The following is a 12,029-nucleotide window of genomic DNA, read 5'->3' on the forward strand; positions in this document are numbered from 1 at the left end:
TTTCAAGAAAGCTGTCTCAAGTATTTCGATGCACTTTTGATTAATCTCATGTTGTCCTTCTAACTTATTCTGGAGGTACAGATAGTCTGGACAATTATTCTAGACAAGGGGAACTGGCCCTGAGAGATAAGATAAACTGTTTGCCTTAAGAGTTATACTGCATAATACTACCTTTTTAGTATTCAGGTCTCTAGACTTCCTCTCTAGGACTTGGCAGTAGCCTATGGGAAATAGTTTTTAAGGTCTTTTCTTTTCTCTGCTCCTCTCCTCAGGTTGCAGGACTTGACCCTTTACAACCCTGAGAGGACCATCACGGTTAAGGGCTGTATTGAGAACTGCTGTAAAGCTGAGCAGGAGATTATGAAGAAAGTTCGAGAGGCCTATGAGAATGATGTAGCTGCTATGAGTGTGAGTATTTAGAGGAATAGGAGAATTTCCTGGACCCCCCTCCCCTTCTAGTTTTCTGACCATCTGTGAGTCTTGTGTGAGGAATATGGAGAAGTCAGTTCTCTAGTAATAAACCTTTTCCAACTTTTTAGATCATTGGAAGCTGGGGGATAAACCTGGCTTGTTGTATGACTTGAGAAAGCCCTTTCTGGGGAACATGAGAACATTTCCAAACCTTGCTGCCTTCTCACCTTAGGGATGGAGCTTAGAAGAGACATTCTGGTAATAGACCTCCCTGAAAGGCACTGTAATATATCAGGTAAAGGGTTGGTCTTAGAGTTAGGAAGACATAGGTTCAAGGCCTTCCACTGGATGCATGTTGGTATGTGACTATGGGCAAACCTTAGGACTCTTTGAAGGAAACCTTCCTCCCTACAAAAAGAAGAAAAAGAAAAAGGGGAAAATTTTTTAATATTACCAAGTATATCTCTATCTATCTATCTATCTATCTATCTATCTATCTATCTATCTATCTATCTATCTATCTATCTTATCTATACACACACACACATCCCCCAGACCCTTGGATTCCAAAATTGAAGTGCTCAGAGAGTTAATATAATGAGGTTTAAAGAGGTAGTGTGACACTCCGTAGTATTGACCTTGAATCCAAGTAGGCCTGGACTCAAGTACCCTCTGACACAGACTAGCTATAAGTTGCAGAATCTCCTGACTTGCCTAGTAGGGAGTTCTTGATATTGATGACACACTCAGTCTCCATCTTTCCTCTCCCATGATTTCTCATTCACACTCTTTCTGGTAAGTTTGCCTGTGGTCAAAGCCCAGCACCCATGAAAACAAGTGTATTTGCCATATGGGTCATTTGGCCTCATAGACAGGAAAATTCTATTGCCCAGTCAGAGCCGCCTCCTGGACATGCAGATGTTAGTGGCAAAGGACTGGTAAAGGGGTAAATGAATGCACCTGACCTCATATTGCTTATGGTTGATTGCTGTTGGAATTGTGTCCCATTGATCTTCTGTCAGGAGAAATTTTTTTTTATTAATTTATTTATTTTTAGCTTTCAACATTCACTTCCATAAGTTTTAAATTTTCTCCCCCTCCCTCCCCTCCGCCTCTCCAGGACAGCATGCAATCTGATATAGGCTTTGTATATACATTTCTGGTAAACGTATTTTCACATTAGTCATGTTGTATAGAAGAATTAGAATGAATGGGAGTAATCATGAGAAAGAAAATCATAAAACAAAACAAAAAAAGAAAATAGTCTGCTTCGATCTGCATTCAGACTCCATATTTATTTTTCTGGATGTGGACAACATCTTCCAACCTGAGTCTTTTGGAGTTGTTTTAGGTCCTTGCATTGCTGAGAAGAGCTAAGGCTATCAAAGTCAGTCATTGCACACTGGCTGTTGTGGCTGTTACTGTGTACAATGTTCCAGAAGAAATTTTTTTAAAATGTCTTTAAATATTTTCCAGAGTGGTATAAGTGGGTAGAGTGTAGATTTGGAGATCCAAGGGATCTTTGCCTAGTCCAACCTTACCCATTTTACAGATAAGGAAACAGAAGACATAAGCAGCAGAGCTGAGATTCAGATCCACCACTCTGCCTCAGTGGCTGGTTATTTTTGTCTATGTGGTCTGGCTAGATGGTGGCTATTTACAAATGGGATGGATGTTTTAATTTCATATGTGTAAGAAAAAATATCATCTAGGCAGATTTATGAAAATGCACACATCCTCCCTATAATGGTCCCTTTTGAAATCCCATGAATATGGGTTGTGGATATATTGCCAGACTCATTGGGATGTGGGGGAGAGGAACCAGCTAAGCCATGAGAAAGGAACTGCGTTAAGTGCCTCTTTTTCAATATTTCTTCAGCTACAATCTCATTTGATCCCTGGCCTCAACTTGGCTGCTGTGGGCCTCTTCCCAGCCTCATCCAGTGCTGTTCCCCCACCTCCAAGCAGTGTCTCAGGGGCTGCTCCCTATAGCTCGTTCATGGTAAGTAGAAGAATTAATTTTTTTTTTGGAGGGGGGAAGGCAGGGCAATTAGAGTTAAGTGACTTGCCCAAGGTCACACAGCTAGTAAGTGTGCCAAGTATCTGAGGCCACATTTGAACTCAGATCCTCCTGACCCCAGGGCCACTGCTCTACTCACTGCGCCACCTAGCTGCCCTAAGAATTATTTTCAAGGGACCCTCTGAGATATTCATTATCCCCTCTTTCTCCTAAAGGGTTAAATCTTCCTTTATGAACACCTGACCCTAGGAATTCTTCTAAGTAGTGTTTGGGTGGAGTTGGCTAGCATTCTCTTGGTGTGGCAACTCTTTTATATGCCGGCATTGAGAGTCCTCTTACCCCCGTATCCTCTGGCACTGAATCATATTTCATATGATTCTCCTAGTTTGTTAGCAACCTAACATTCCCCATAATCTTTCTCTATATCTTCCTAATGCCAGTTGCACCTACAGGTACTATGTATCTTCACTGGCTATGGCTTAAAGAAACTGTTGCATCTAGGCCAATCCAGCTAGTTAATAGGGAGGGTGGTATAGCCTCCTGGTTCTGCTTGTTGATGTGGAGTTGGGGGTAAGGGACAGAGAAGGGGAATTGATGGGAAAGAAATGTACAGGAGTCTTTCCCTGGCCTGGTTTGGTCACTGGGAATGACTTTGGAGCATTAGCAGGTGCTCTTGGTAATGTCTCTCTTGTTTTGGCAGCAGGCTCCAGAGCAGGAGATGGTGCAGGTATTCATCCCTGCCCAGGCAGTTGGTGCCATCATTGGCAAGAAGGGGCAGCACATCAAGCAGCTGTCAAGGTTTGCCAGCGCCTCCATCAAGGTGATTTGCTCATTTTTTCTTTTCTGCTGACAGGAATTCGTCCCATTCCATTCTAACCCTCCTCCAGTTGCCTCAAGGAAGAGAAATTTGCTTCTAACTTTGAGAATTTCTATTTGTCTATACCCAGTCCCTTCTTGAGGCAAATGGTGTCTCTTGCTTTTGCTCAAAGAACTGCCTTGAAAAAATTTTTCCTCCTGTGTTTGAGGGTCAGAAACATTTAATAAGTTACAGAATCAAAGCAGTTTGAAAAGGCTCTCAAAGCGTCATCAAATCCCCATTGATACCCCATTACTACAATATAACCAGTCTCTGGTTGAAGGCCTCTCAGTGCTTAACGGGGGCAGGGAAATCAGTGTTCACCTCATTTATACTTTTGCTTGTAGGCAAAACCATACCCGACTAGCCCTTGGAAGCTTCGGGATGAGAATGGAAAGCATCCCAGCTTGGCAGTTTCCTTCCTTAGAGATTCAAAAGCTCATTGATACAAGCTTTTCAACAGTTACACTAGGAAGGCTAGGCTTTGTCTCACTATTATGGATTTGCCAATGAAAATAATAATTTGGAGGTTGATAGAGTTTGAGTGCTTTATGTTTGCCCTGTCTCCTTAGGAGGAGGCTAGGGGTATTTTGACTTGTCTGTTTGGGTTTCCAGATCGCTCCTCCAGAGACCCCTGATTCCAAAGTTCGGATGGTCATCATCACTGGACCCCCAGAGGCTCAGTTTAAGGTATTTCCACCTCATTACTTTCTTGAGGAAGAAGTGAAGTCTGGGGTTGTTCAGGAGGGGAGTCTGTATTGTTGCTTTTAGTTCTCAATTTATATGTCAAATACTTGCCACGTTGTTGAGCTCCACCTGCTACTCTCACCCCAGTAGGCTGTAGGGCTACAGTTTGCTGTTTTTTATTTTTTATTGTTATCCTCAAAGTCACTTGTATTCTAACTTCCTTTTCTTTAATCTCTTATAGCCAGAGTAGGGATCTCTTTTTCCTTATTATTGGGTTTAGTTCCCAGAGAAAGTCCTGGCTGCCCTCCATTCTCTCCTTGGCTTCTAGGGAAAGTAGGAATTAGCCAACCCTTAAGCGTTAGAGCAGGAGAACAGGTTGGGTTTAGAGCTGGGCAGCTTTCCAGGTCCTCCTGAGTCAGGTCTCTACTAAATTGCTTTGTGATTTGTTTTGAGGAGTCACTGTTACATTCCTGATTCATTCTCAAATGCAACAGGACTCAATTCTTCGATGATCTTCTCTCTTGTTCCTCTGTGGTAGCTTGGATTATGGAAAATTGTAGGGCATCCTACCAGGATCTCTAGCCAACAGAGCAAGAATGAAGAGAAACAGATTTCCCAGCTCACCTTCCTCACTGTCCCACTCAGTCCAAATCATTTCTACCAAACCCATTACAGTTGGGTAGGTGGTTACCCTGGCCTGGGAAAAGAGTTAGAGAGATAGGTACAACTAACTTTTTCATTTGGTGGTTCCCTCTCACACTTTTGCCTTAAAGATAAGGAACTCAGTACTTCAGCTCCATCCTTTTTGCCCAAAGAGGACTCCTGCTTAACCTTCTTATCTCCCTAGGCTCAGGGAAGAATCTATGGAAAACTCAAGGAAGAGAACTTCTTTGGTCCTAAGGAAGAGGTAAAACTGGAAACCCACATCCGGGTGCCTGCATCGGCAGCTGGCAGAGTCATCGGCAAAGGCGGCAAAACTGTGAGCCATGGAGGGTGGGGTGGAGGGGGACCAGGGGGTGTGGGGAGGTTTTGACCTCACTACCCAATTGATTGGTGAAGTGGAAAGAAAGGGGTACTGGACATGGAGTCAGAGTATCTGAATTAAGATGTTGACTATTTGTGTGAGCCACTTAACTGTTTCTCAGTTTCTTCCACCTGTAAAATGGGGAGTGGAGGGGGCTAAGGAGTATCTATTCGGATTTAATCTTCTCTATTTCTAACATCCCACAATTCAGATCCTATGTTCTACTGAATAAACATCATAGTTCTCCCTCACATAGCAACTCTGACCTTACTGCTCAGCCATCCGACTCTTTTGATGAACACGTGGCTCTGCCCCCCACTGGCTTCTTTTGGCCTCCCCTACTCCCCGTACCTCTCCTTCTTACCCTTTGACTCTGTTCGCTCTCCACTCTTCAGTCCCAACATGGTTTCATCCTTTTCTTTAGCCCTCTTATTCCACTAACTAACCCACCCCTGCCCCTACCCTTTCTTTTATCTAGGTCAATGAGCTGCAGAACTTGACCGCAGCTGAAGTGGTGGTACCTAGAGATCAGACTCCTGATGAGAACGAGCAAGTCATTGTCAAGATCATTGGACACTTCTATGCTAGCCAGGTAGGATGCTTGGGAGGGAGTCCTAGGATTTTCCAGGAAGAGAAACTCCCTTTGGTTCCTAGGAACAATCAGAGACTCTTTCAGGGATCTGGTTGAGTCCATTCCTGGGCCTCTTGGTTGGGTTGCATCTTTCTTTTGGCCCAAAGAGGGTATCTGCTGATGAATGAAATCTTTTGAGGAAAGGCAAAACTTGGGTCTCTTATGTCAATTGTATCTATACTGTTGGGAAGTCTTGGATTCTATCCTTACTCCTTCTCAGTGCAGTTCTAACTTATCTCCTCTCCTCCCCTTTAACTCCTCAAATAAAGTCCTATGATATCAGTGTGGTATAAGTTGGAGCTAGGTTGTGAATGGCTTTAAATGCCAGAATAAAGGAGTTTCTTGAATAGATAAACTGACAGAAGTCTGCTTGAGGAAAATCTCTTTGTCAGCTTCGAGGAGGATAGACTGGAGAGAACAGACTTGAGGTTGAGGGGAAGCCAATTAAAAGGCTATTATGATCGTCCTTTATGGTATTTGTTCTTAATAATTAATTTTAATAAGGCAGCTAGATGGTGCAGTAGATAGACTGCTGGGCCTGGAGTCAGGAAGACCTGAGTTCAAATTCATCCTCAGACATTTCATTGGCTGGTTGTTGTCTTTTCTCAGAGAGGACCAAAATGACATCGCTATTTTGGAGTCAAGGTACAATGTGTCTGACTGTGGCTGATCAGACAAATATGAGCTCAGAGTGCTCTACCACAGGTTGGGCACAAATAGTCCATATAAACATTTGGAGTGGAGATGTCTCCAAATCTGTATATCTCATGTTTCTTTTGAGCTACTGCAATTCTGCTTTGCTCATAGAGCACAGTGTCTTCTTCGATGTGGACATGCCATGCTGGGCGGGCCTATGCCAGTGTCTCCTATGTCTAATAATCAATTCCAGAATTCTTCAGAGAGACCTTGAGAGTGTCCTTGTATTGCTTCTTCTGACCTCCATGTGAGCTCTTGCCTTGTATGAGTTATTAGTAAAATAGTCTTTTAGGCAAATGTACATTTACTAACTCAGACATTTGCTAGTTGTGTGACCCTAGCTTTGACCCTGCTTGCCTCAGTTTCCTCCTCTGTCAAATGAGCTGGAGAAGGAAATGGCAAACTGCTCTAGTACCTTTGCCAAATGGGGTCAGGAAGAGTTGGACACAACTGAAACAACTCAACAACGGCAACAACAAAATTAATTTTTAATAGCCCTTTCTAGTTTGGACAGTGTTTCATATGTTTCTTCACTTGAACCCCATGCTAAATCTGAGTGTTATTGGTAAAAAACGTCTGAGGCCACCTTTGAACTCAGGGCTTCCTGACTCCAGGCTCACCCAGTGCTCCATCCACTGGGCTACCTAGCTGCCTACTACTAACATTTAGGAGGATCAGAAAGACTTGTCATAGAGAATGAGATTTTAGCTAGCTCTGAAGGAAACCAGGGAAGTCAGGAGGTGGAGGTGAGGAGAAGAGTATTCCAGGCACAGGGAACTGGCAGTGAAAATGCTGGAGTTTTGATCTAGTTACAACAAGGAGGCCAGTGTCATTGGATTGCATGATATGGGGAAGTAAGATGTCAGGTTAATCTGACAGTGAAGTGGGGGAGATTTGAGGCAGAGAGGCTAACCAAATGGCTATTGAAATAACCTAGGTGTGGGGGCAGTTAGGTGGCACAGTGGATAGAACACTGGCCCTGGAGTCAGGAGGACCTGAGTTCAAATCCAGCCTCAGGCATTTACTAGCTGTGTGACCCTGGGCAAGTCACTTAACCCTGATTGTCTCTCCCACTCCCCCCCCCCCCCCACCAAAAAAAGAAGTAGCCTAGGTGTGAAGAGATGGGAGCCTACACAAGTGTGGTAGTAGTTTTAGGAGAGAAGGGGCTGTGCAAATATGAGACATGGTAACAAAGGTGTAAAGTACCTTGGCAACATATTGTATGCAGTAGGGAGGAGTGGGGGAGGATGTGTGTGTGTGAAAGAGTAAGGAGTCTCATGATGCAAAATGCTTTCCATATCCAGAGAAAGAACTATGGAATGTGAATGCAGATTGAAGGATACTATTTTCTCTTTTTCTTTCTTGTGGTTTTTCCTTTTGTTCTGATTCCTTTCACAACATGATTAATGTGGAAATATGTTTAATACAATTGTTCTCGTATAGCCTATATTAGATTGCATGCCGTCTTAAAGAGGGGGGAGGAGAGGGAAGGGGAAAAATTTAGAACCAAGAATCTTATAAAAGCGAATGTTGAAAACTAAAAGTAAATAAATTTTTTAAAAAAGAGTGAGGAGTCGAGGATGACACCTAGCTTGCAAGGCTGGACGACCGGGATGTTGGTGGTTGCCCTTGGCAGTAATGGAGAAATTCAAAAGTGGAAGAGGGAAGAGTGGGATAGGGAAAGATAATGAGTTCAGTTTTGGATTTTGTTGAGTTTAAAAATGTTTACAGGACATCCAGTTTGAGATGTCTAATGCGAAGTTGGAGATAAGAGTCTGGAGGTTAGGAGACAGGTCAGGGCTGGATAAGTAGATCTGAAAATAATCATCATAGAGATAAATGATTCATTCCATGGGTGCTGATGAGGTCGCCAAATGAAATAGTATTAGTGGGAGAAGAGGGCCCAGGTCAGAGCCCTTGGAATCACCTGCCTTTAGTGGGCCTGACGTGGACAAAGATCTCCAACAAGGGAGACTGAATAAGATCAGTAGGACAGGTAGGAGGAGAACCAGAAGGAGGGTAGTGTTAATGGAAACTTAGAGCAAAAAGGGTGATCTGACAGTGTCAATAAATAAACTGACAGTGCCATCTAACAATCCATAATGTTATCCCTGCCTCAAAGTTCCTTAAGTACTCCATGAGTTTGTACCTCCTCTGTGGACTTGGGAGGTTTGAAATACTCGCAAATGAGCTGATAGAGAGACTTGGAGACTGGGGATGGTACTTGGTGTCTATTGCCCTCTTCCAGCTGTGATTTTCTTCAGAAGCTGTGCATCTGTGGGTTTTAAGCTGCCCTGATTCCCCTCTAACACTGTCTTGCTCATTCTTTCTCATTTTTTTTCCCCCTGGACAGATGGCCCAGCGTAAGATCCGAGACATCCTTGCTCAAGTAAAGCAACAGCACCAGAAGGGACAGAACAACCAGACTCAAGCACGGAGGAAATGATCTGCCTCCAACCCTATTGGCCCAGGACAGAAAAAGTAGAAATCAAGAGTGGCAAGCTTAAGAATGAATGGGAATCAGGGATACTCAGTCAAGATATCAAATCAGATCTTCCCACTCTTCAAAACAAATGTTTCATTAAGGAAGACTGATTACTCTAAAAGACCAAACCAATTGGCTCAGCCCTATGGTCTGCCCTCCCCCTGGGCATTCCTCATCCAAATTATAGCTCAGTGCCAATTGCTTTTAAATGTGGATTATATTCAAGCCCTTGTTCTCCTAGACCAGGGAAAGAAATATGAATTTTGTCAAGATTTATTCTCCCCTGCCCCATATTGAAGGTCGTAATGGGACCTCTTGAAAAGATCAAGTTTTGCCTTTGCAAACAATATCCCAAAACCTTCCCCCTTGTTTGATGAAAGTATTCTTGCCCTCATGCCTCAATGGACTGTTCATTCACCTGTCTTGCAGTGGGAGATCGGGAACTGTTGATGCATGTTAACCATAGCCCTAGGTATTTCAGTATTGCTCATTATCCTGGGGAATAGAGTATAATAACCATTCTTACCCTTTAAGCTCAATAGAATGGGATAGAAAGGAAAAAAAAGTTTGAAGTACAATGATCCACATTTAAAAGACTTCCTTGGGATTGATCTGAAACAGATGACTCTGGGAAGAAATTGACATGATTTCCCCAGCCCTTATTGAGTTTTTTCCCTATGAAGCTCCTCACCTACCACATGGATCCACAAACTGTCCATGGCAGAGGGCTAGCTGCCATCCCTGATTCCCATCACTCTCAGGCTGATTTTATATTTTTAAAAGTCTGTTTTAACAATTGGATGTGAGAACCGAGAAGAGGGGGGGACCACAGTTCCCCCTTGGCAAAGCCTCAGCTCCATTGAGGACCTGAGTTATCCCATAGTGCTCTCCACCCCTGCTCCTTGTGGCTGGGATGAGATGATATCAAGTCACTCCTATGGTATCAGGGGAGCAGACAAAGCTGTGGCGAGCACTGACTGGTTTTGGGAAAGCTCATGGAAAATGAGGAGATGAGTAGTCCCTCTTTTTCCCTCTCTGAGGATGGGACTTTGACCTCTATTTACCCTGAGCTCCATATAAATGTTAAGTCCATTAACTAGCAAGTGTGTCTCAACAATCAGCTCATTCTCCTGATGGATCATTTGTGTAGCTGTGAGCTTATGTCCTCCCTAGCTGCTGTTGGCCCAAAGAAAAGGTGCTTAAGAAAAAAATGAAAACCTAACACCCTTGGGAACCAAAGGGTTAAACAAAGATAAACTCCCTTTCCCAGGTTTAACTGACATGGGTTTGGAAACACTGACAAGGCCAAAGGAAGGCAGTAGCTGACAGTTTCACCTAGATCCATTCTTACCTGGTAGAGGGAATTACCAGCATTGGTACCATCTAATTAGCTGATTGTTGCTGGGCACCAAGCCAGGTGATGAACTTTATGACACCCTGGAAAATGCTGTCGCGTGTGTTGGGAAGAGAGGAAGGTCTGTGCATGTGTAGGAAAAGCTACATACATGAAGTTACCTTCCTTCCCACCTTGCAACAAAACCCAAGATGTGGGCGGAGTCAGGTGATGCTGTGTGTGATAGTAAAACTACCTCAAGGTATGAAGTTACCTCAGCAATTGTCCCTAACCCCTTTTTTTCTTTTTTTTTTTTTGTTCCCTTTTTCCTTTTTTTTTTTCTTTTTTTGGCTTGCTGATATTTTATATAAGAGAGAAAAACAAAAAAGCAAAAGAAGCTGATAGTCTTGAATATTTTATTTTTTTAATGAAAAAAAAAAGAAGAAAGTTATGTTTCATAAATTTCTTATACATGAGCCAGTCACCAGATAGGAACTCTGTATGGAGAACAGGCCTCCTAGTGGGAGAAAGACTGCTGGTGCCCTGAGGAACTTTCCTGGGGCAAAGCTAGGGAAAATATTGCAAGTGGTGGGCTTCAGCTGCTCCACCTTGACTTTGACTTTCAGAGTCCAAAATTGTTTGCCCAGCTGGAGAATCCTTGCCTATTTAGCTCTTTGTCCAAACTCTGGGAAGTAAAATGCAGTGTGCTGTAGAAGGTCTCACAATGGCCCTCATCAGGATCAGGATGTCTAACAGCCCACCACTTTTGCCTCCCCCAGCTTTCATTTTCCTTGGTCAAAGACCCTTCCAGCTGGTTTTCCCCCACTTGTGGCACTGTTGAAATATTTTGCAAATATTGCCTCTGTTTTATCGAGGAGAAAAAAAATCAAAAGCGGAACAAACCAACCCTCTAAAATTTCCCCCAGTCTATCTGTGTTCAAAATTTGGGAGCCTAGACTTTATGCACAGAAGAAAAACAGAACGTAGGGTTGGCCATCTGCCCCAAAGAGAGGCCTGCCTGGTTTTTCATTATAGTTGCATTGTCTTTGTTCTTTTTGACCCAGTTCCATCTTTGCTGCTCCTCTCACTCTCGACCTGTAGGGACAAACAGATACCGTTGCCTGTTCTCAAGGTCCCTCACCTCCTTTTCATTGGAATGGTCATATTTTAAACATGGAACCTGGCTTGGAGCATTTTTGGTCTTTAGGTTGGTGATAGGGGGATAAAGTGGCAGCTTTGAGATGTAGCCATTACCGAGGGATGGTTTTTCTGTTGGCTGTCATAAGTTTGGTCTTGGCCCCACCCTATCAAGCTCTTTTCCAGGCTCCCACATCCATCTCTTCCTCAGAGATGAAACAAACAGCATTTTGAGACAGAATAAGGCCAGTGTAATTTAGCTCCCTGCCTATCCTAATAGCAAAAAAAGGGTCTCCCAATTTCTTTCAACCTCTGGCTCTACATACTTCATCCTAATTGAAGCAGAAAACAGTTTATTCAGACATCGGCAGTTGATGATTTAAAGCCAATTTCCAGCAGCAAGCATGTTTTGATACCTGGTTCAGACTGTTTTATCAGAGAAAAAAATACCCCACAGTATATCTGACATCTTATTGTTGCAGCGTTCATTTTCCTTGGGATCCTATTCCCCTCACCTCTCCACCTCTCTTCCTTTTCGCCAATCTTGGTGTCCTGGGGAAAGCAGAGTGGGGACTTTGACTGTAATACACTACTCACTTGGACTGAGTGAGACATACATTCATTGGTAGCCTTAGTTTGCCTAGCAGGGAAATGGGGGGGGGGGGTGAAACTCCCGGGGAATATGGACTTTTGGTTATAGCAGAAGGTTTGCAAAGGGATCAGAGGCTCTGCCTTCTTATTCCTGTTGG

The 12,029-nt window shown here is 43.4% G+C and overlaps 1 protein-coding gene across 3 annotated transcripts in view; it reads left to right on the plus strand.

Annotated features, from left to right (window-relative positions):
• Positions 1-8,771, plus strand: part of IGF2BP1 (insulin like growth factor 2 mRNA binding protein 1) — a 58,127-nt gene extending 49,356 nt beyond the window's left edge. For 2 of the 3 annotated variants that reach the window (XM_036756719.1, XM_036756721.1), the window contains 7 exons: positions 273-408; positions 2,291-2,413; positions 3,132-3,251; positions 3,903-3,977; positions 4,822-4,953; positions 5,477-5,590; positions 8,679-8,771. In XM_036756719.1, coding sequence (XP_036612614.1) covers positions 273-408; positions 2,291-2,413; positions 3,132-3,251; positions 3,903-3,977; positions 4,822-4,953; positions 5,477-5,590; positions 8,679-8,771 — 793 coding nt within the window. The remainder of the gene's footprint in view (positions 1-272; positions 409-2,290; positions 2,414-3,131; positions 3,252-3,902; positions 3,978-4,821; positions 4,954-5,476; positions 5,591-8,678) is intronic. The other variant, XM_036756720.1, reaches the window with a different exon arrangement.
• The last annotated feature ends 3,258 nt before the right edge of the window (positions 8,772-12,029 follow it).

The sequence above is a fragment of the Trichosurus vulpecula genome, chromosome 4 (genome assembly GCF_011100635.1).
Source record: "Trichosurus vulpecula isolate mTriVul1 chromosome 4, mTriVul1.pri, whole genome shotgun sequence".
In the NCBI taxonomy this organism is placed as follows: Eukaryota; Metazoa; Chordata; class Mammalia; order Diprotodontia; family Phalangeridae; genus Trichosurus; species Trichosurus vulpecula.